This window comes from Physeter macrocephalus, chromosome 1 (assembly GCF_002837175.3).
Source record: "Physeter macrocephalus isolate SW-GA chromosome 1, ASM283717v5, whole genome shotgun sequence".
In the NCBI taxonomy this organism is placed as follows: Eukaryota; Metazoa; Chordata; class Mammalia; order Artiodactyla; family Physeteridae; genus Physeter; species Physeter macrocephalus.
This window is the reverse complement of record NC_041214.2, coordinates 112,386,742-112,412,161: the sequence shown is the minus strand read 5'-3', so window position 1 is coordinate 112,412,161 and position 25,420 is coordinate 112,386,742. Positions and strand designations below refer to the sequence as shown.

Genomic DNA, 25,420 nt, shown 5'->3' with positions numbered 1-25,420 from the left:
ACCAGTCTGGAATTTTCTGGTCAGCACTGCACCCTTCATCCCCCAGAGGAAGAAGAGGCAATCTATATAAAACCCATGCAACTCCCTTCTACCCAAAAAGAAGCTGTCCTGGCCTAAAAATAGTTTTTTCTTTTCTTTTGCTAATAGTTCCCTTGCCCCACCCTCCTTCCTATTAAAACTTTCATTTTGTACAACCCTTCAGAGTGCCCTTCTGGTTGCTAGATGGGATGCTGCCTGATTCATAAATTGTTGAATAAAGCCAATTAAATCTTCAAGTTTACTTGGTTGAATTTTGTTTTTAATGCTTCTCTTATTCTTCATAGCGAGTCTGACTTTAGCCCTTCAAGTCCTTTTTCTTTTGGGTGGTTTGAAGTGCCACCACTGGGTAAGGGCTAAACAGCCATGGCTGGCAAGCATGTGTCATTCAGTGTGTGGGACTCAGAAATACAAGGATGACATGGTTTCCCAACCAGGCACATGCAAATCCAAGAAGTCACAGGCTGGTGAAATGGAGATCTAGGAGAGAATACAAAAGTCTGCAGGATTACTTTATGAATAAGATCAAACATGTAAACATCCCTGGCCTCTTTTCCAGTTATGGGAGAAATCAGCAGAAACGAGCCATTTTCCGTCACTTTCTGTATAGGCAGAGATGGAAGCATCATACTGTTATGACTCTTATAGGTTAAGTACCCAAATCAATAGAATGTCAGCTGCTAAACTGGACTTTGTCCAGCCTTTAGAAACAGAGAAAAGCCAGTAGTGGATGAGAATGCTGGTAAGAACCCAGCAGAAGGCAGCTGTGGGACGCAGGGAAAGAGCATTGAACTGGGGGCAGGAGACTGAACTCCAGTTCTGGCCTTGGTTCCACCTAGCTGTGGTTTGCATGTCAGCCAGGAGCAGTGTGAGCACAGGACCTGGAGACCAGTGAACTTCTGTGGCCCTGAAATGAGGAGAGCAAATCAATGCCAAAGGTAGCAGAGAGGCAATGGAAGGGCAAAGGAGAAGCCAATAAGAACTACTGCAGAGAAAGAATCCTCAGGAATTGGCAGTCAGCCAGTCTGGCTCAGGCTGCAACCTGAATTCTTTTTCCCTCAGGCAGGATTCATCCACTATTTTCTAAAGGGCAGAGTTGGCTCTGGAAGAACCAAGACTTCAGCTTCAGTGTGAACTCCCATTGCCACATGGGACTGCTCCAAAAATATCTGGATTTACATAGTTCACCCTTTAGCAATTTATTGTCAAAAATGAAGTAAGGATTTGGGTATTTTTAACCATGGTAACAGAAACTTTGCAGACAAACACAGTAAACTGGGAATCAATTTCCAAATGTAACAGAGACTATTCCCTGTGACCAAAAGGAGTGGTATTTATGGATGATTGGTTTCCTCACCCTTGTCTCCAAATCTTAGCACCTGGCTAAAAAGTCAGGGGTGATGAGCCAGCAGACTGGAAGATTTAGCCACAGCTCAGACAAACACATTCCTCACCTTGGAGAAGTCTGGGTTCTGGTTGTCAGACACACTCCGTGTGGGGTCAGTGAAGTGTGGATTCCTCATTAGGAGAAGAAGGAGTAGAGAAAGGAGTTTGGGGTTCAGGTATCTAATATATCTGCCAAACTGCATGTGCCAAGGTGGCTTCCAAACTACATTTTGCCTGGCACATAATGGGCTTTCAATAAATGTCAGTTGAATGAAAGAATAGTTGCACAACTCAGCAGCTTCCTTCCATAGGGAGAAAGTTGGAGAGATTGTCTAGCACAGAATGGGCAAATTTTTTCTGTCAAGGGTTAGACGGTAAATATTTTCAGCTCTGTGGGCCATACTGTCTCTGTCACAACTATTCAATTCTGCCACTATATTGTGAAAGCAAGTCATGTTTCTATAGAACTTTATTTACGAAAAAAGGCAGTGAGCTGGGTTTGGTCTGTGGGATTGTACTTTGTGCAGTCCCCTTGGTCTAGAGCATGCTGTTGCATCTCTGGAGTCAGATCTCAAGTTGGTTATAACATGTAGAACATATCAATTAAGTTGAGACACATCTCTGGAAACCCTGAAAAAGCAGACTGCTGGAAAAATGACCTATCTAAAACTTCATTCTCTGAAGGCTACTTTCTAACTTTAAGGTGGAGAAATATTTACATATATACATGTGAAATAAACAAAGCAGGGTAAATATTTAGAATGATGTTATAAATTAAGAAACTTGGCTCAAGATAATTTAAAGATTCCTGGGGTTTATGGAATCATTGCAAGAATTGTATAGAGGCCCAAAGAATCAAGGGCCATAGTTTTGAGGTCTCAGAATCTTTCTTTTTTAGTTTTCCAAAGGCACAACATTAAGTGGCCTAAGACCATGAAGAATATGTCCTATAAATCCTAAACACATCCTTTTATCAACTGATTTTTTTTTATATGTGAAATATCTGTGCTGAAAACTTCAGCAAGAAAAACTATAGGAAAATATATGTGAGATGGATAAGAAACATACATATTACGGGTGAAATGTCAAAGTTGGATAAGGAATCAGTTAACACAAAAATGGTGTCTCATTAAGACTCAATAGAGATTAGAAGTGAGTATGAATGAGATAGTAGGACTGGGTCAGAGAAGAAAGAAAAGAAACTTGATGTGAATACCTGCATTTCTATAAGCAAGTTAGATAAAAACTATGCACAGTCTAAGTAAGGTGGACTCATGTAAGTCTACAACCTGAAGAGAACAGATTTAAAAACATTCTTTTTCTCACCAATTTCTCAAGACACTATTCCCCAGGCAAATACTTCAAGAGCTGTTAAATTTTCCTTTCATAATCTGCTACACAATGGCATCTGTAATTTGCAATTTTTATACCATTACTTCTTTTCTTGCCTTATTGCACTGGCTTAACACTCCACTTCTATTTTCAATGGAAGGGGTAAAAGTAGGAATCCTTGCTTATGTTCTTGATGTTAGAAGAAAAACATTTAAACTTTCACTGTGAAATAGGATGGTAGCTGTAGATTTTTCACAGATGCCCTTTATCAGAGTGAGGAAAATTCCTTCTATTCCTAGTTTTCTGAGAGTTTTCATCATGAATGTTTTTTGAATTTTGTCTAATGGTTGATTTTTTCTTATTTATTGAGATGATCATATGACGTTTTCCTTTGCTCTGTTAATGTGGTAAATTACACTAATTTGTATGAATGTTAAGCCAATCTTGCATTCCTGAGGTAAATATCATTTGGTTGTTATATGTTGTGGTAGACAAGGAGATGTACCACCCATATCTCCAATCAAGGCTCTCTCAGCTGAGGCTGACCATGAAGGATATGACAGTGGGATACTGTCTGTTGACTTCATTCCCTTCAGGTAGGTCAGGCAAGTCCTTCCCTGAAGGGGGATCCCAATAGACAGACATCAGAACATAGAACATGTGCAACACATCTTGATTGGGGATGGTAGTGGAGCAAGGAAAGGGGAAACAATGAGCTCAGCTTTGTTTACTTGTGCCTATCAACCTATTTCTTTTCATTTTTTAAAATAAATTGTATTTATTTATTTTTGGCTGTGTTGGGTCTTCGCTGCTGCGCGTGTGCTTTCTCTAGTTGCTGTGAGCGGGGTCTACTCTTCCCTGCGATGCGTGGGCTTCTCATTGAGGTGGCTTCTCTTGTTGTGGAGCACGGGCTCTAGGCATGCAGGCTTCAGTAGTTGTGGCATGTGGGCTCAGTAGTTGTGGCACATGGGCTCAGTAGTTGTGGCTTGCATGCTCTAGAGTGCAGGCTCAGTAGTTGTGGCGCATGGGCTTAGTTGCTCTGTGGCATGTGGGATCTTCCTGGACCAGGGCTCGAACCCATGTCCACTGCGTTGGCAGGTGGATTCTTAACCACTGCACCACCAGGGAAGCCCCACATTTTACATTTAGATCTATGATCCACCTTGAGTTCCTTTTTGTTTAGGTAGAGGAGTTCTTTTTTTGTTTGCTTGGTTGGTTGGTTTTTGTTTTGTTTAGTGGTTTTGCATACAGATATCCAGTTTTTCCAGCACCATCTGTTGAAAACACTGTCCTTTCTCTGTTGAACTGCCTTTGTACCTTTGCCCCACATCATTTCACCATAATTGTGTGAGTCTATTTTCTTGATGGTGCTGTTTAGATCTCTATTCTTGCTAATATCCTGTCTGCTCATTTTTTAAAAATTTATTATTTATTTATTTATTTTTGGCTGCCTTGGGTCTTCATTGCTGCACGTAGGCTTTCTCTAGTCACCGCAAGCGGGGGCTACTCTTCAATGCAGTGCGTGGGCTTCTCATTGTGATGGTGGCTTCTCTTTTTGCAGAGCACGGGCTCTAGGTGTGCAGGCTTCAGTAGTTGTGGCGTGCGGGCTCAGTAGTCCATCAATCTATTTCTACCAGCAACCAACTAATTAAACTGAAGAAGTCCTGGTAAGAGATCATCCTTTCAAAGCTAAGTTAGGTGAGTTATTACAAAGTTGACTTTATCTACACAAGAGGGTAACAGATGTCAGTTTGTATTACAGATGGCTCTGGAAAAAATATTTATATTGCTAATAAACTAAAATATAATAATGCTCTGTTTTCCCTCCAAAAGACAGAATTTTCCTCGTGAGAATCAATGCTTGAATATACTGAAGGTTAATGGCTTTCAAGTTTGATCATAGCTACTTGTTCTTTGTTTTGTTGACATAAATGCTTTCTTCTATTTTTACTTAGGCAAACTCCGGGGAATTATTTTGAATATTAAGAAGGTGGCTCTGTTTAGAGCCAGTCTGTTTACGTCAATCTGAGACACTATGAACTGCCTAATCCCACTTGGGAAAAATAAAAGGAGCAGATGAGTATAAATAGATATTGGAATGCTTTCTTGCTTTTCATGAGTCAGGAATTTATAGTATCTGCCTCATTAATTGAAGGGAAGTGAATTCCTAGAACTTCAGACATTGTAATAACCGAGTACAAAAACACATACTTAAAAAAAAAATCTAAATCGTTTTTAGACTGAATACATGTCTTCAGGTAGTATTCACATCTCTTCCTCATTAGGGAATAATTATGGGTTGATTTTATATATACATATTAAATAAACTAATTTTTATGCTTTTTTACATAAGCAGGCACAAGATTTGCACTATTTAAAAAATATTTCAAGGGAACAATGCAATCCCATATTAAGGCATTTAATAACTACCATTTATCCACTTAGTGAGTTGAGTGTTTGAACTTTTATCAGATCATTGTCCTATTTATCTGTATGATATCCCATAGACCAGACTGGATTAGGGCAATGTCATTGAATCAAACTGAATGATTTGGAAACACTGATATGCCTGTAACCAGGGTGATCATTTGCTAACTGCTCTTCTCATTTAAATGTCATATTCCAGGTGGCTAACAGATCTGGGTGTTTTAAAAAAATTTCAATGGTACTTGTGAAATTATAAAGTGGAAAACGAAGTGATAACAGTCTCAAAGACCAAACCTGTATATAGAAAGTGTTTTGAACTTAAGGAAACAGCTATTTTGATATTTTAATTCAATAATTCATATTCAGGATATTTTTAAGAATCAAGACTATATACTGTAGCTGTAGCTGATTTAGTGGACTAGGCTGAGAAAAGTGAAAAACTAGTTTTTAATCTTTTCAGAGACATTTGAAATTTTTTTGTTGTTGAAATTTTGACTTCGGAATGAATTACAAGTTTCAATTCTATGAACTTCCAAAACTGGCTGTACTAACAAAACTGGTAAAAAAGGAATTGAAATGTGCATTCAACAAAATTATAAAAATTGAATGAAAACATTTAGAACATTTAGAGCTTAATAGGATCAAAAGGAAATAAATTTGTGATCATTACCTGTTCCCATTACATTCCCTTTGGGCATGGTACTGGGTTTGGGTCTACTAGGTCTTGTAGTTGTCCTATTCAGAACTACAATAAAGTGGGAAATAAGTAGTTTAGACATTTTTTTTTTTTTTTTTTTTTTTTTTTTTTTTTGCGGTACGCGGGCCTCTCACTGTTGTGGCCTCTCCCGTTGCGGAGCACAGGCTCTGAACGCGCAGGCTCGGCGGCCATGGCTCACGGACCCAGCCGCTCCGCGGCATGTGGGATCTTCCCGGACCGGGGCACGAACCCGTGTTCCCTGCATCGGCAGGCGGATTCTCAACCACTGCGCCAACAGGGAAGCCCTAGACATTTTTTTAATTGAAAATTTGTAGCCAAGGAAAATAAAACTTTCCAGAGAATTGGAAGTCATTTAACTGGGCAATAAAAATATGATGATTTACCAAAAACTGTTGTTCAGAATATAGAAATCACAAGTCTGGTATAAAAATCATAGACTTGAATTTGAGACCTGAGTATGTACTCTGAGGTGATCACTGGGCTTGAAAAACTAGAGGGAATTTATATTTCTAAGTGGGAACTAGCTGGCTTCATTTATAAGCACTAGATACATTCCAAAATGGGACTGAAGAAAGATCAGGACTACATATGCCGAAAGAAAACCCCAAACTTGACGTGCATTTATTTGTTAAGGCCTCCTAACACATAAGTTCGTGGTCCTTTTGGAGGAGTCTCTAGGTACATATGCTCCCTCATAATCTTGTCCCAAGTCCACCGTTAAACACAAAACTATGATAAAAACCATTGAAATTTCTCTCCTGCTCTGTTGAGAGTCATAATATTACAAAAACATTGAAGTCAGCTGTTTTATCTTCCATTTAGCAGAGTTTTCAAGGAAAAGCACTAAGTGTATTGCGATTAAGAGAGTGAGTTCTGAAGCCAGACTGCTTGCCTTCGAATCCACTTCTTAGCCCTTCTTAAGCCTTATTCCTCAGCCTTACCTCACAGGATGCATGGTTAGCACACCGTCACTGTTAGTCATTATTGTTACTGTTTCCTTATTTTGTAGAAAGGTTTAATATAACCAGCCACACGTTAAATTCTCAACAGTTATCATGATACAAAAATCACATGGAGTCGGAGGATTATTCCAAAAGATATGGGCTCCTCCATAAATCAAAGAAAAATGTATTTGTTCTTTCTTCCATGTGCCTGGAGAGATGTTCACTGGGAATGTTAGCTTATAAGCCAGTTTTGTCATTTAGAACTTTAAAACTTCTTAGAATCACAGAGGAGAAAAAGGGCAGAAAACACCAGTCTCTGGTCCAACTTGTACGTTAGCATAGGAGTGATTTATATGGACCAAATCAACCCCCAAGTTAACTTTTCACTAACAAGCTCCAGTGAGGGAGATCCTAAATCCTTTGGTGAATTTAGTAGATTTAAAGTATTTTCTGGGAATTCCCTACCAGTCCAGTGGTTACGGCTCAGCGCTTTCACTGCTGGGGCCCAAGTTCAATCCCTGGTAAGGGAATTAAGTTCCTGCAAGATGCATGTCGTGGCCAAAAAAAAAAAAAGTATTTTCCAGTTTATTATCACTTTACTTTGATGTTTACAACCTGTAAAATGTGTTTTTTAATTTTTTTTAATCTGAAAGAATCAAGTAAAAATATTCTCCCAGAACAAGAGCCTTTTATAATGGAAGAGGTCTTTTCTTAAAAGATAACATTTGAAACATGTAATATATCATAGCTAATGCTAATGCTATCTCTATAATTGCCATGGAAAACTGAAGGAGGAGGGGAAAGTGTGTGTGATTTATGCAAAAATACTATTTTAAAAATGCTTTTATATTGTTAAGCTTCCGTGGTGGTCTCTAAATCTGATTATCCTTAAAAATCTCAGTCAAGTCTTGCCACTTCCATGGATTCATTATTTCCTTTCTACTTACCCACAAGGATCAGAATTTTGTATGTAATTTATTTCAGTTTAAGGATATATAGCCTTCATTTGGTATATTTGGCTGTTTCAATATTTTTTTTTTTTGGCAGTGCCATGCTGCATGTGGGATCCTAGTTCCCTGACCAGAGATTGAACCCGTGCCCCCTGCAGTGGAAGCGTGGAGTTTTAACCACTGGACCGCCAGGGAATTCCTCAATACATTTTATATCTTCTTAGATATGCTGATTATTTAGGTCATCAGAAAGAGAAACAACTTACCAGGTCTGATGTGTGGTTTGTCAGGTATTCTGGGCTTCACAGGAGTTGTATACAATCTGTGTGGTGCTGAAACAGAGGAAAGGCTTCACATTTAATAACCAGCACTCCTGAGCTCAATAAATGGAGATTTAGTACTCTACAGACCAACAACTTGTACACTTTGCATGGAAGTATAAAGAATATTCTTAAATCTCCAAGTATGCATTACAGCATTGATGCTGAAGGAAAATAAAGCAAGTGAAAATATTCATGCCTGGAAATTAAAGATGCACATAGTCAGAGTGAGGTAGGTCATTGGTAATGTGTGTTGAGGATTAGTCATCATTTAGTCCATGTTTTTCAGGGGCATCTATTTCACCACATGGTTGCTTAATACGGTAAACATATAAGCCAACCATCTACCCCTCCATCCATCCATCTGTCTGTCCATCTGTCCATCAACCCCTCCATCCATCCATTCACATCTCTTAATTAGGGAGTCACTGTGAAACATTATTTTGCCAAAGGAGACAAATAATATTAAAGGCAGAAAGAAAAATACTTTTAGGTATGTAAGAAGAAAAGACTAGAAACATGTGGTCTGTATCTAATTGTCTTAGCTCATGAACCCGGAAGTGAATAAATACTCACTTAGTGACATCCATTAAAGCTTTAGGGATGAGAGAAAATGACCTCTGGTGTCCTGCCCATCAAGAGAGGGTGAGCAAAGATCAAGAACTCAGACAGCCCTGGGACCAACATGCCACCTTGTTACCTCCTGCTCCTGTTATCCAGGGCCTGGCACAGTGAGGACCATTAATGAAGAGTTGTCAAATACGTTAAAAAAAATTAGTGACCACTGTAAGCAGGCAAATTCATGAGAAACTCAGCTGAAATATTTTTGCTCCCTAAGCTTTTAAAGTGTGCATCCATCCTGGGATGTGCCTATCCTTGCCTTCCCTCCTCTGCCACCCTTGACACACCACGTGGCCTCCTGCACCAACTTTCTTGGTAATGCTTTAGCTAAGACTGGAAAAAATTTTCTTGCAAACTTTGTTAAGTAGATTACACCATTTCAATGATTTTGTTCACATCTTGAATGGGTATTTATGTAATCATAAATCAGCAAATGCCTTGCCTACCACATTAAAAAATATACCTGCAAAACAGATTATAATGTAGCTCATTTATAAACTTCCAATGTGAGGACTGATGAGTAGAATTTTGCCATACTCAGGCCAAAACCAGCAGACACATACTGAAATTCTCTGTAGGTTTAATGTGGGCCTTTCAAAGTGTAATAACTAGAGTGAACAGAGGTACTGATTTATTTAAAAATAATCAATTCTCACATGCCCTAAAATGTGTGATGATGATTTGCAAATGTTTTTCTTCAATTTTCTTTGAGAGTGGTAGGATTCCCTGTCATTTGAACATATTTCAGCTTTCTTGTTAATTTCTTCAATGTTAGATTGCTTTTGCTTAAAGAAATACAAGAATCATGGCTCTTATTAGTATCATTCTAGAACACATATGAATTTTAAAACTTTAGAAAAGAAACAGAGCAGAGGGTAGAAATAATCAGCACTACATTCATTATTTCAAAGCCACAGGATCAGAATTTTGGTTTTATTTTTTATACAGTCTTTACTTAAATCTTGGAAGAACTTTTTATAAAAGAGCTGAAATATAACTTATGTCTGGGCTGTGAGTTATTCACATAGCTCATCTCCAGGTAACACATGGCCTTGAGAAAACTGCTTGAGGGTTTCAATTTTAAATTAAAAAAAAAAAGACAAAGGTGCACTGTGAGAATGTAACATTGTAAATATCATCTCCACATAGTTTTGGTGACTAATAATAAAAATAATTTTAAAAGATGGCTTCATATCTGAAGAGTTTTATAAAAATTATTTTAAAAGAACACTAAAAATACTTGACAAAGATAACATCAAAAATAGACAAACAAGGATTACAGGAGAAATACCTTGAAGGACCTTTGTTTTGCCCAGTATAGGGAGAGGGGAAGAAGGGTACAAGGTACAAAGGTACACCCAGGGACCCCTTATGCCCTGGGTGACATAAGGATCAGGGGGCTGAAATAAGTAAAATAATCAAAATGTCCCCAGAATGCCTCTGGCCAAGTGGATTTCTACCATGGGTTGAGATGAGAGGGGCAAAGGAGAGAAGCTTGAATAGGTCAGGGTTTCGGTTATAGCTGCAAGGAATTATATCAGCAGACAAAGAAGCAAGAATGACACAGAGAAAATGTGCCGGAGATCCTACTAGTAGGTTCATGCTGTAGGCTTTAGGCACTAAGTTTCTTTGGAGCACTTGGGCCCCACTGCTGAGAGCTTGGAGACCAAAAAGCCACAAGGTCCTGGTACATGCGTGGGTGGAGTATGAATACCAAGAGAAACAATTTCACCCCTACAGCATCTCTCAAATTGTTGTGTGCTGTCTTGCGCATCTGATGCCTACTATTAGAAACAAAACACAGCACAACAAAAATAATACAGTAGATTGACCTCCTTGTCCATAGAGCTCAGGCACGCGTTTATGAGGGTTAGGTCAGAGGGTGATCCTAGGACACACAGCGTGCTGTTACTAAAGTTGACCCTCTACTTCCAAGAAGGGTTACTGGCCTGGACCAGGTTGGAAATGCATTTCTGGTGAGCCCACTTCAAAGAGCCTTGGCATGAGTCTAGAAGAGTGTGAATCCCAGAGCTGCACAAGTTAGGCTCAGGCTAAGGATCTTCAGAACATAAAAAAGTAATTAAAATACAGCACATTATATAAATATGTTAAGACAATTCATAGAATGATATCAGATCCTGGATATACAACCAATCAACTGTGAAACTCATCTAATAAAACCATGTTCTAGAAGCAATTTGATAAAAATATTGATACTCCCATTAAAGTAAGAAAAAGCAAAAACAAGAAAAGAACAGGTCTATGATTTTTATCCTCAATTCTGAAATCTACAAAGCTTTAAAAAGCTGAAATCTTTTTCTCATTTGGCAATACAACCTGAGCTGAACAGAGTATTTATGCTGCTTATTGTAAATATTTATATGTTTTGCTGTAAAAACATCAATGTGTTTGATTATGAGAATCCAGCTATCTTCTATCAAGCCAGACATTAAAGAGGTTTGCAAAAACATTAAAAAATAAACATATAAAAATCAGGATGCGGTATGGCTATAATAGGATTGAACACCTGCTGTTAATGGCTGAAGCTAGTAATGAGGGTGTGGGAGGGCTGTCATTATACTGGCTCCTTACTTCTGTGTATATTAACTTTTATTTATTTAAAAAATAAGTAGAAAGGTAATAAAGTAAATAATAAAATAAACATTTAAACCATTATAAAAATTAAATGAAACAAGTTCAAAAGATTTAGAAAATTTACAAGAACTGTCCTGTACCATAGAGAGTATTGTCAGTCATGTTTATTTAGAACAAGTACTGCTCTGCTTATTATAAAATATATACCTTAAAATAAGATTTCTTTTATTATCATTTCCTCATATTGCTTTGTTTCTTCCACAAATCTCCCTCCCCAATTATAACTGACAATTGAGTACAATAAATTTGTCTTACAACTCTTTAAAAATTATTTGCTCTTGTTTTTTGGGCTTTCTCCCATATGCTAGAGGTAGACATGGGCAAATGAGGGTAATTAAGGGGAAAAAAAGAAAAAAAAAACACTAAAATACTAGAAATCTGCAACTGGTTACAATCCAAGTAGGACAGAAAGCTATAAAAAGGAAAGACTACCGAGAGAATGAAGATGTGAGAGACAGCTCTGTGTAGGTGAGTTAACTTCCCAAAAAGTAGAAGGAAAAAATAATATAAGTAGACCCCAGAATAAAGCTTCTTGGATGTTTTAATATTAATTCATCATTAAAAAATGATTTTTTCTTGTTACTAGTTTCCTTTCTCAGGCCACAATACCAATGCGTTCATCAAGTTTGGGAGATGGAGGAAGGTAATAAAGATCCTTATTTATCAGATGTGGAAAATGAGGCAAAAGAAGCTCAAGCAAGGAAAAAAAATGGGAGCTCTCTTTCTTAGTCATCAGCATGAAGCAGTCAACCATACATTCAAAAGCACAGCGCTAACTAAAGAAATTGTCTTTCCTACATTCAACTGGTATTCATACAAATATTCCTATTTGGCTGATGTCTTGTACCTATGAAATGAAAAAACTTAACTCACTGTGATGAAAAATTACATTCTTAAAAGAAAATTTTCCTCCTGCTTAAAAAAGAAGGAAAAGTTACTATATAGAGGTAGGGAAATAGCATTACCCTGAGTTGTCTTTGCCAATTCAGTTGTTCGTGGAAACTTAGTTGTGAAGAGTTCTTGGGTGGATTGGTCTGTTTCTGCTGGGGGAAACACAGTAAGATGGCTGGCTTTAAATGATTATCATTATGAATGGGTCAAAAAGAAAACAAACAAACCCTCTTTTCTATCCCGTGCAGTGATAAAAGGGCAAATTGCATTAATAACCATGCCCAATAACCATCGTATGTCAAAGATAATGGTATATTTTAATAACTCTCATTTATTATATTTACTGTCTTCTTGCACTATTATTTTAATGATTATTATAAGGATTTCAAAAGCTTTTAGTTCAGGATCATTGTTTCATACTGGACATGGCTATATTCTTGCATATGCCTCCAAACTGTCTTTATGTATTATTGCCTTCATGTTTCCTCCCTATTTCATGAGCTCCACAAATTATTTAGGTGAGCTGGAAAAAAAATAGATCATAGAAAATAATGTGAATTTACACCATAGAAGAATAAATATCCTATTTATCTCATGTGAAAATCAAAGTTTGTTTATTGACATACTGGTGTATTACTCCTGACAAAATAAAAATAAGTATGGCAATACTCCCAGTCCCATATTATCTTGAAATCATTACAACATCATACCGACATAGCAAATTACACTGTTCACTTTGCTACATACTGGATCCAAGGAAATATTTGGTGCAAATAATATGTTGTCATCTTATTTTCTGCCTGTTTTATAATCTGGATTCTGAACGTAAGAGAGATTCTTGTGATAGTTGGCCCAGTAAACTGAGATACATTAAAAAAAACAGGGAGTGGAGTTTAGATAATTAGCACATCCAGCAGTGGTTCTTGATAAGTACTTTTGACTTTGCCATCATGGGTAATGTTGACTTTGAGGGCCTAGGCTACAATAGATGAGTATTTGGTAATTAGGATACATTTGCTCATTCAGTTTAAAATTTTTTCCTTTGAAAAGGATTCCATTTTAAAATGTGATCAGTAACTTCATTTCAGCAGACACACACAAAGGATGGGTTTATATGAAAACGGATGAAGGGAGGAAAATAAAGCCACTGATTTAAACAGCCACGTGGGATGTAGCATGGACAGGGCAGAGAAGCCAACAAACACAAGCTGGGAACTCTTGTTTTCCAGTTCATCTTCAGCCAAGTGTCAGGCAAAATGGGGTTTCCCACACAGTGAAGACATTGATGCTGAACTCTTCGAAAGCCTGGCCAGCTCATTCCAACCAACCCTACTGACTCATTCATGCATCTGTGTTCCTCCAGGCTACCCGCATGCTCATCAGGTTAGTCTGGCTGCCATTCTCTACCCTGTGTCTCTTCCCTATCTGTCTTTAACCTGAAAGAACCTTTCACACCTTTAACTTCAATTCTCATTCCAACTGGAAGACCCGGCATACGTGTCACCTCCTCTGTGAAGCCTTCCCTGATACCCCCAGGTAGTTTCCTTGTTCAGCATGCTGCTCATTTCTCTATGAATTCATTGTATTGTATAATATGGGGGTGAACTCCAGGAGCTCTGGTGACTGAGTATGTGGGTTCCAATTTGGCTCTGACGTTAGCTGTATGGCTTAACCAGATTTTTAAATCTTTCTGTGCCTCAATTTTCTAAGCTGTAAAATGGGGCAAGTAATAGAAACTACCTCACAACATTGTTACGTGCCTTAAATTTAAAAATGCATGTAGAACGCTGGGTAGCACAGAGGAAGCACAGCTACTGCTAAATCCTGTCTTCATATTAGATGGCGAGCTCTCCAGGGTAACCTTTAATACAGTTTTATTTTGGAATTCCTATTGCTTGGCATTGCAGTTAGCCCCCAAAAGATATTCAAATACTAGATGAAATTTCTCCTCCCAAATGCAGTTCCAAATATGGAAAAAGCAAAAAAAGAGTATAGCATTGATATACTTTGGGAAGATTCTTTTTTTAAAAAATAATTGGAATTTTGTCAAGATGTTTCAAAATATTCTCATTTTATATTAGAAATCAGCATAAATATTAGAAGGACAAATATACAGTTAATGTAAAAGAATCAAGTGAAATGGGTAATTTTTTATAATGATAAAAAGAGACCCTCTGTTGTTTGGAAATCTATGAACACGAATGTACATATGGCTACCTTAAGGGCAATTCCTAAAATATCAAGTCCTCATTGGACTGAAATAGTAAAACAAAATTTACCCAGAGTGGTTTGTAGTTCCTCTTGACTAGAACTTGGTGAAATCATAGGAATGAAAGGGCTGCCTCGTGTCTCTAAAGGAGCTGAAAAGACAAGTACCAAGGTTGTCAATCTTTAGATTCAAAAGCCAGCACCCGGCCAGAATAATATTACATGAGATTCCTTTATTTGAAATAGTAAAACAGAAAACATTAAGTGAGTCAGGAAGAAGAAAGTTAAGTGTGCATAGAACCTTCAGGAAGATGATTGTGGAACATTAGAATAATGGTTCTCAACTGTTTTTTCCACCAGGATAGATAATAAATGACATTCAGTGCTTGACACACTCTATGACCATAGCTGGTTAAGATGGGTGTGGGTGAGACATGGTCCTTGGTCTGTCACCTGCAGCTCTCCCATCCAAGAGAGCACATAGGATTACAACAGGAGAGAGAATATCATCACTGTAGCAAGCATCTGGTGTCTGCTCAAGTTTATTTTAAAAAATAAACTGGTGGCAAACTTCAGTATTTGGACCAATATTAATAATAATTACTTGCCAGCATCTTCCTCAACATGCTAGTGGGTTATAACACCACAGCTGAGAACCACTAAACCAGCAGAAAAAGTTAACTAGGTGGGCATGAGTAAGGTGGAATCATTCTGAACACAGAGACAAATGAGGTAGGTGAGAATGGGCTCGGTAGTGAGCTGTCTTAAGTTGGTCTTCAGAGCAAACCTTTAGAACAGTAAAACCATTGCCTTTCTATTTTGGAAAGAGTAAAAATAATGAGAATGAAACAATGAAGAGGACTGACGACAGATGATGTTTCAATGTGATCATCTGAGAAAGACCTGAAATCTTGATGGCAGCCAGGAAAATAATTAGAGTGGGTCAAATGGGAAAACCATTACCTAGTGTTGTCTCTGGCAGATCAATTCTAAAGGTAACAGGTTGCAGAACTAGGCCAAAAGCAAATGAAAGAAATATATTTATGAGAATTACTACCTGGTGAAGTACACCCAGTTTCTGTGTCTCTACAACGCACCCGTTTGAACATTAAACATTCTCTTAGAATCATGATAAATACGAGAAAATTCTATACCTTAGGTGACACCCAGGGAACTAGTTCAACTAAAAATTTTAAAGTTTTCGTTCACTGTCACTATGAGGAAAATTCGATTAGGCGCCCATATTTTTAACTTAAAAGTATACCCACATTTGGAATGTAGCTATATTTACATTCTGAAAGAAGGTGAAAATGGTTGGCTCAGGTAATAATTATGTCTTATAACTTTAGCATGATTTTCTATTCAACAGAAGTACTTTCAGGAAAAATAAACTAATTATACACTATTCTCTCATGGGGAAAAATTTGTCAAGTAGATTGTATGATTAAACGTCCCCAAAAGAAATACACATTTTCTATTCATAATTTTCTCTGAACTTCTTCCACATCACAATCATTCCAAAAATAAGTTTACCTCAAGAATATTTTTCGAAAAATACACTTCCTAACTGGGAAAATAAAACAATTCATTTACCAGGTTCGCTCTGAGAGACTTCGGGGTCTGGTTTATGGGGAAGGAGCACATCTCTTGGAACTGAAAGAAAAAGATTATAAAACACTGTGCACTCTAAATGTCATACCTGGAGTGAAACTTAACCCATAGACCTAAAACCCTGGGAAGCATGAATGAAGCAAAGATGTTTTCACAATGGCTAAAGGGCTAAGCCAAGAAGAGGACCATCTTTCTGAAACTGAAAAATGTCACTGTGTAGGAAATGTTCTAATGGTAGTAAAACAAAGTTGGTCACAGGTCATTTTGAAGATTCTGTTGAGGGAAAAAAAAAGGAAGAAAAAACTAATGTAATTAAACACAAGGAGGTAGGTCTCCCTCAAGTTGTCTTCAAAGTAATAGGTCAGTTTTTGTCTGAAGTGGTTAGCTGCCATTTTATATTCCTGCTAAAAATTCCACTGACAGCAATAGAAAATACATTATCTTAAAGAAATGGCCTGCAAATTGAGGAAAACAGGAAGAAAGGCAAAACTCTTGAATATCTAAGGGAAGAACAAAGTTTTATTCTAAAAGGCACTAACAGTTATTATGGGGAGAAAATAAAGCAGAAAGAATCAGTCACTCATTAGAAGATACCAAATGTAAAGTTTATGAGAGTGCTTGTTACATAGTAAATGTTAGATAAATGTTTCCATTTTTGTCATTCTTAGTGATATGGCTTCTAGTATAATAGGTATTAAGTATAGGTATTAGGGCCTCCTGACATATGAGAACATGAAAACAAAGGAGAAAAATATACACTAAACAATAATCATATTCAGTCCTGATATCCAGTATATTTTTACTGCCTGTGTCCAGTTCTACTTCGGCAAAATAAAATGGTAGGCTGGGAATTTGATACCTTGTCTCTCATTGGGGAAAATACCAGGGTGATTTGCCTGTTGTTAATACCAGATTTCTATGGCAAATCTCCTTTCAGGAGCAAGATAATGTATTTCTTTAACTCAGTTTCCCTAAAAGGAGGTCCTTGTCAACCCTACTCACCCACTGAAAAGTTTTCCTACCACACCGAATTCATAAATATCCTTAGGTATGCAGTGTAACTTTCTTGCATCTTATATGGCCCTGAAGGAAAAAAATTAGGATTCAGGCTACAATCGTGCCTCTGAGAAAGATGAAGAAAACTTTTGTACCATGAGGTGGACAAGCACCACTTTATCATTAGGGTAGAAATAGATTATATAAAATGGACACTCATTCTCTTTTATGGCTTTTGGGATCACATTTAACGTGCATATCACATCTGTTCTTAGTCTAGGCCACTAAGAAAGTGCGAGTGAAATCACAGTTGTGGAATTTGGTCCACTGAAAAGAAATGTGACTCCATTAGAACTTCTATGAGCTAAGGGGTAACCACCAGGGAACTTGCCATCTGGACTTTTTTTAAAAAAAGGTAACTTCAAAAAGATTAGTGGTGGACAAAGTTAAAGAAAACCCATCACCACAGTGAACACTTCACCTTTGCTATGCAGTATTTTTAAGAATTGAAGTGGTAAAATACGAGGAATTTCCAGGTGTAAATCAAACTAACTGTTATCTGGAGGGTGAGGGAGAAGGCATTTTGGTGTACGTCTGAAAAGGTCACGGCCATACAGAGCAGTCTGAGTTTATAAACATCCTAACTGGTTGCAGTGCTAGACTATACAGAGAGGAGCCGGATTAAGGAAAGGAGAAGCTAAAAAGAAATGTGCTACCAATAAATCCACCATATACTGTAAATACATGATTCACTGCCTGCCTTAGTTTCCTGAGGAATTTAGACTAATGTGGATTCCTGCTGCTGCAATTGGCACTTTTTAACCATGAAGGGATGATTTAATAACTGCCATGCCAGACGTTCTAAAGCAGGTGAAATCAGTGGAAAGGAAAGAACTAGAAATTTTCACAGGAAAGGGATATGAATCATTCTCTTTCTTGGTCAACGGCAGCTCCAACAAATGCAAAATTGTTTTTTTCTTTTTCCCAATGTGGCATTCCTCCGTATATTAAATTGAATAAGAGCATGATTCTTAAAACCAAAATCTTCCATGCTGGAGGAAACTTATCAGTGTAAATCATGACAACTTATTAAGAAGGCAGTTTTGAATTCTTTATAAGATTACTTACCATTATTATATTTTAGACCCATTTATATTAGCCAATTTACCATTTATATTAAATAACCAATTAACTTACCAGTTATATTAACTGTCTTTTTGAATAAAGGGCACGTTTCCAAAGAACAATTCAACTAACATGGGACAATTGTGAGTGGAAATGTCCAAAATGGACAAATGTAAATGAATACGCATGAATGTTTTGCCAGAGTAGATGAGAGAATGAAGGTGTCGCTCTCTGATAGAGATGGTGGAATAAGGAATCTTCAGTAAGGTTTACCCCTGCAATAGGCTACAAAGAGATTCTCTTAGAAAAGTAATACACATAGACCATACACCCTTTTCACCTCCAGATTCCCTCTTCCTTTATTCTAACCTTGTACCCTAAGGTCCAGTCTGAGAGGAAGCAGGTTTCCTGCCCTTTCAGAGACCACTTTCAGAGCTTTACCTGTGCTCTTGGGTCACCTTCCCTCCCATCTCCTCTGGGGCCTTTTACCTTCCACTATTTCTATTATCTTCTATTTTTCTCCGTTAGTCCATATATCCATTTATCCATGAGTTTCTCCCTCTCCACCTATAAAACAGCTCAAATGCTCCAACATCCTAATATTGATAACCATTTCCTTGACATGGCTTCCCCTTCAAACCATCCCTTTCTTGCTCTCATTCCTTTCATCTAAAAACTCTATCTGCCTCTGCTTCCTGGTCTCTTAACTGCATCTTCTCCATTCACTGTGGACTGGCTTCCTGATCTCCTGCACCCACTCCTGCACCCATGGATCCATGAGGCCTCATCCATAGTTCTGAAGTTCAAAATGCTCTGAGGACAGAAAGTGTTTTTTTTTTTTTCTTAACTTATTTGACAGTAAAACCTGACTAGAGCTGACCTGAGGCTATTTACAGTTTTTATTCATCCTGAGTAGTGTGACTGTTCATACTTCTCACTGCAGACTTGTGAATATGCTTGTAATCGATGGTATATGTGCTGTTTTACCTTTCCAAAGTCTGAAAATTGCTGAATTCTGAAGCATTGGCCCACAGGTTTCAGATGCAGGCTTCTAGACCCACACTGTCAAGTCCAACAGCTCTTCTGACACCTGTCCACCTCACTGTCATTGACGGCTGCCCTTCCCTGTCTTGCCTCCCGAGTCCCTCTTTCCTGCTACTCTTGGATCTTTTGACAGCAAATTCTGCTGGCTCCTCTTCCTCTGTCCACTCTTTAAATATAACTGTGTCCCCTACGACTTTGATCTCTGATCTCTTATTTTCTCAGTCTGTACTTTCTCCTGGATGATGTCATTCACTCACAAGATTTAAGAACCTTATATATGTAGACACATGACTCCCAAATCTACATCCTAAATATCGACCTCTGTTTAGATATCCAAAAATACATTTCAATCACCAGTCCTACTGGCCCTCCAAACCTAGCATGTACAAACACAAGCCTTCATTCCTCCCTCTGTGTTCCCTGCCTTAGTTAATGATATTATCATCTACTACCTGCCCAAGCTAGAAATCACAGTGTCATCCTGCTCTCCATAACACCATTCAGTCATTGTATACACCCTAGCAATTCCATCTCCAAAAGACATTTTAGCATTAGTCCCTTCTTTCCTGACTGCAAAAATGCTGATGTGTGACTGCAAATTAGAATTTGCTCAAGAGAGCAGTTACAGAACATTTGTGGGATTTGATAGCCTGCTGAAATCTAAACATTTTTGCCCCTGGTTTGCTCCTGGTGACTGAAGTCTATCCACATACTTCTGTGGTGACAGAAGTTACCACAAAGCCAAGACGTCTTAGCCCTTGGTACAGAAACAAATCTACAAAGAAGGCACAGCTCTGTTGAGCCAGGCATCAGGGCGAGTTCTTTGCTCTGAATTCAAAAGCATTCCTCCAAGGCAGATCAAAAGAAAAGCCAGCTCTGTTTTGGTTCTGGACATGATGTGTGGGCTCAGTTTGTCTAGATTCCTCATTAAGTGTTGTAGATAATTCAACTGAGTGACTGAAAGATATTTTCTAAAGGCCTAACTGGATGAAACCTGTGTTATACCTAGGAATCTATAGAATGAAAGAGCTGTACAGATAATCCAAGACTGACTTATTTGGTACAGTTCTAAAAATTCAGTTTTGTCACTTCTGACATCTCTCAGTATAAATTTTGAGATAAACATTGTGTTAAAACATAACTATGTCCTGATTTCAGTACTACTTTTTCCATTTTTATAGAGCGTCTATCTCTATAAAAAGGATAGAGATACAAGTACACATTAAGTTTACATGTAATTTACCCTGTTTTCTGAGGAGCCAGTAAACAAGGTTGTGGGCTCACTAGGATGCAAACCTGAGCCTAGATACAACCCCCAAACTGTTTGAATCCAGTCTGTTAAAACACTTGGGAGAACATTAAATAGTAGTAAAGATTGCCTATGATTCTTCCTGTAGCATCACACCCCTGGAGCAATAAGGGAATCCCTGATGGACACAATGGCAGGACCAACACTAGGTTTAGAGACAGAATTTAATCTGAACATTTGGAACTGGAGAGCCAATAGAATAAGCTCAATGAAGGCTCCAGAGAGTGTTTGTGCCGTTGTTCCAGGGCTCAAACGTACAGGTCAGAGTGTTTGTGAAAAAGAAGGTGTTGATGGAATTAAGGCAAATATTAGACATTTAAAAAAGAAGAAAAAGTTGAACTATTAGATATATTGGTTTAATGAGATTATGTCATATCAGGACCAACAGTATTGCTTTCTCTAATGAAAAGTGAATATAATCAGTCATATCTACTGTTGTTATCTGTAATGACTTCATTTCCATTACATATTTTTCCCTCAGTTGAAAACAAGAAGCTGACCTTTTGCAAATGGGAAGATCAGCTTTTTCCTTATTGGCATTTATAATATTGACTGTTGCATTTAGCAGTACTAATTTAAAGTCTAGACTTCAGGGTAAAAGAGGCTCTTTGCAGCCTATCACCACCTGCAACAACCTAGCCATCGCACAGCGGCAGTAACACCCTGCACTTATACAACCTGGAAAACATGATAGCAAGTGAATTCACTTGCTTCCAAAATGCCATCATTTCAAGCTACAGCTCAGAAATCCTTTGGTTCTAGGAATGTTGTATATGCTTCTAGGACCATCTAAGAATTTATAATAATTGAACCTTAAAAAAAGGGGGGGGAACTTATTGTATTTCTCAGATACTCTAGTTAAAAACTTGGTTTGGCTTATTAGTGAACCAACAGTGAACTAATTAGTGAAGCTAACAGCAGCTTTGTACGATCACTTGAGGATCTAGAGAAATGTCTGGGTCCTTGCAGTTCCTACCTTGACTACTCCCACTAACACGAGATTATTCCCCCCATAAAGGAACAAAAAGCCTTCTCAAATGATAGGCAAGAAATTGATCTGTAGCTAAAGAAATCATTTTTTCCTGTGTGAAACAAATTTCTTGACTCAAGCAACTGCTCCATGAATCGGTAAAACAGAATTTAAAAGGGAACAAAAAAAAAACCCTCAATGCTGGATAGTGTAAAATGTTTGAACCCAAGAAAATGGTTAAACACCATTTCCTCCATTTGTAAAACATCATTTTATCATTTTTGTGGGAAAATTCCCAATTCTTTATTTTATCTTGGTGAAACGTGAGCACAGCATAGTTAACATTGGTAGGTTATTTTTTGGAAGTCAGAAAATAAGAAAATTTTAATTCTAGAAGAAGCATTCTACCCTTGGCATAATTCTCTGCCTTTGGATTTTATCAATGGCTTACCATATGAGCACTTAGATAACTCTTATGAACACTTTGAAATGATTATATCATGCATGATACAACGTGGTACCTGAACAGAAGTGAAACATGGACCTCACGTCCATCAGTCCTCATGTTTCATTGCAGCAGAGTGTGACTGTAAAATGCATTTGGCTTAAACATGAAATAAAGCATTTACCAGGCTGAGTATAGGACACTTCTGGACTTGGTGATGTCTTCGGCTTCGGAGTAACACGCTGGAACACCTTAGGAGCTGAAAGAGAGAGCTCGGATCCTGAGTCATTTGGTTTTAGTATCTCCTAGCCTTGCTTAACACATAAGATATGACAAAGTATAAGACTGATTACTGATTTTAAAAAAGTATTGAAATGGGATTTAGATGGAAAAATAAACCTTAAGCTCTAAAAATAGATCAGTTAGAATTCCAGATACTTTAAGAAAAATGAAATCTGAGAAACAGCAAAATTTGACTAAGCATAAGGACAGGATGAATAATTTTTTTAAAACATCATTTCCGAAGAGATAGCAATTAATTAATGCAAGAGTGCTCTTCTTTTGTGGATGTTTGCTTGACTTCTTAAACCCATCCCCATGTCTTTCTGTGAAGATGAATTCAGTGAAGTCAGAATGGGAGCCCATGAAGTATGGAAAAGAGCAGCTTAAAGTCAGCTCAGCAACAGCAGAAAGAGAAGTGGGCAACGGAATGGAATGGGTGGGCTCACATTCTACATCCCTGGCAATTGTTAGGCTCTAAATAAACCTTTAAATGACATGTTCACAAACCAAAATTGTCTTTCCACAGCTGTTCCTTTGGAGTAATAAGGTGCTAATGTAATAGATACCAGGAAAAAAAACAAAGGTCTACTTTATTTACAGCTCATTTATAGCTTATTTTACAATTTCAGAAGTTCTTTCATAAGGATTATGCCCTTTGATTCTCACCGTAATGCTGAGAGGAAGGAATTATCAGCTTCACTTTAAAGCTATTTGCCTGGGGTCACGTGATCATTAAGTACCAGAGGCAAGACTTGAACACTGAGGTCCAGACATGACTGCTAGGTCCCAACACTTGGGCTCGCTAAATCCCAGCTCTGCAGGTCACATTTAAACTTGTTCCTCACTTTTTTAGGTGGAATTAATAAACCGGTCCTAACTGAAAGGGTGATTGTGAGAATTAAGTGTGAAATGTCAAAATGATGTGAAAGCTGTACCCCTATAAATATGTTTCCACTTCTGGAGAATCTTTGCAAATTTGACATTGAAGAATCTGAGTATATTTTGCTTTTCACATTGTTTGCCCCCTCAAGAATTAGGAGCAATTTTGATGGTTATAAGATTTCTAGATATAAAATCATTAACAGGACTGTTCATTATTACTTATGAACATAGGAATCTAAAAATCAAACCTGTATTTTAAAGATGAAATATTCTTGATGGTTTCTTCGAAATTTTTGATCCCACTGTCCCCTCAAATGCCAAATATAGTAAATTTAAATTTTGCTATCTAATTTATCAACATAGTTTAAGTATAAATGAGGTGGCATGCCCAATTACAGAATTTCATTCTGAAGATAGTGGTAGATGAATACATTGCATTGCTCTTTAAGTTGTACACACTAGCCCAACGATAATAATTTGCGTTTGATATTGATATTGCACATACGAACAGAACATTCTCCTATTCAAATGGCCTTTTGAAATTCACAACAGCTAGCCAGGGGTAAGAAGGGGGTACCACTAGGGTTTAAATATTTGTTTTTGAACTACTGAGTGATACATATGTATACATACACAAATATCCTTGAAAAACTATAAAAACCTAGGGTATTGCTGGGATCTATTAAGTAAAGCTCATATTTTCCTGGGTAAGAGAGATCCTAATTTCACCCACTTTTAAGAGGAATAAGTAGAGTGCATTTTTTCATGATCAATTTTCCAAATAGTCCCCTTACACTAGGTTGCCCTGACAAAGCTAGAAGTGTTTGGATTGTAGCTACTTTCCAGGGGAGATGCTGATGGGCTGGAAGTTTGCTCAGTTGGGACAGAATCAGGATGCTCTCTTGTTATAGTCTGCAGTCACTCCAGGGTTTCAGAGTGAGAGTGGAACCACTGAGCGTATGCATCTATCCATTCTGAAGTTGCTTACCTTGTCGAGGAAGGTTAGCTAAAGGTCTAAATCAAAATCAAAGTTGAAACTTAGAATACAGTGTCATAATGGGAAATTAGAGTAAACTCCTGACTTACTATATTGTATACAAGTACAGAGGATGGCTCAAAAAGATAAAATTATGAATAAGTCTTCCTTCTTAGTTCATATCTCCTTTACTTCTTAAAATGTTACTAACGAGGACTTTATATCCTCAATGTCTTAACTTCCAGCACTTCTTGTGTCTCATCTTTTTCTCTTATTTTCCATCATTCATTGTTTTACGCTTTCTTATTTCTTTCCATTTCTCCTTTTTCTGCCTCATTTGTTCTATGCTTTATAGTCACATAAAAGGTTGAGAGCTTCTTCTCATGATTTTATCTGATTTCTTAAAGTTAGATTGTAGTTTCCTATCCACAAATTTATTTTGTTTTTTATTCTTTGTTTTTTATTTTATTCTTATTTGTTTTTTATTCTTTGTTTTTTATTCTTTGTTTTGTTTTTTATTCTTATTCTATTATTCATTACTTATTCACTAATCATCAATTATTTTTCCCAGTATTTCTTATATACTAATAGTTCAAATTTATTTTTTGTTATTATTTTAAATTTCTTATTCTTTCAGATGATTTTTGCTTTGGTACCTTCATCTACTTATATATTACACCCATATTATTTTTTAGTAAAGTTTTAGTAATTAAATAAAAACACATTTTAAAATACATTAAAGCAGATTTAAAATCATTTGCTAGATGTAGTACATGGAACTGTTTCTTAAGGAGTTTTCCTTCAAAGAAAAAGTAACAGGTAAAATTTCTCTCAGAAATATTAAACAAAGTGTTAATACCTCTCAGATATTAAAGACCATCCCCACATCTACAGTTTTTTTCTTTCAGTAGGGATACTGAGATATGATTAAAGAATTTGTGTTGGTAATTCAGAGCTACTACGTAGATCAAGCATAATTTTGATGCTGCTAACATTTTCCTTTCCCCAGACCATTGGTGATAGTTAGGGTTCCTTTGCTAGTAAATTGGGTAGATGCACTTCATATGCTTTTTGGAAGTGGGCCATGTATAAAAAATAAATTTAGATTTAGGGGACTGGCCTAGACTATAACTTCCTTGACTACAGAAGGATGAAATTTTTTTTTTTTTTTTTTTTTTTTTTTTTGTGGTATGCAGGCCTCCCTCTGTTGTGGCCTCTCCCGTTGTGGAGCACAGGCTCCGGACGCGCAGAGCACCGGCTCTGGACGCGCAGGCTCAGCGGCCATGGCTCAC

General features: G+C 37.4%; 1 protein-coding gene across 1 annotated transcript in view; it reads right to left on the bottom strand.

Annotated features, from left to right (window-relative positions):
* Nucleotides 1-25,420, bottom strand: part of ABI3BP (ABI family member 3 binding protein) — a 279,616-nt gene that overhangs the window by 59,086 nt on the left and 195,110 nt on the right. The window contains exons 51-57 of the mRNA XM_055085864.1: nt 22,173-22,247; nt 16,082-16,141; nt 15,452-15,499; nt 14,560-14,640; nt 12,355-12,432; nt 8,060-8,125; nt 5,852-5,926 (exon numbers count right to left, since the gene is read on the bottom strand). Coding sequence (XP_054941839.1) covers nt 5,852-5,926; nt 8,060-8,125; nt 12,355-12,432; nt 14,560-14,640; nt 15,452-15,499; nt 16,082-16,141; nt 22,173-22,247 — 483 coding nt within the window. The remainder of the gene's footprint in view (nt 1-5,851; nt 5,927-8,059; nt 8,126-12,354; nt 12,433-14,559; nt 14,641-15,451; nt 15,500-16,081; nt 16,142-22,172; nt 22,248-25,420) is intronic.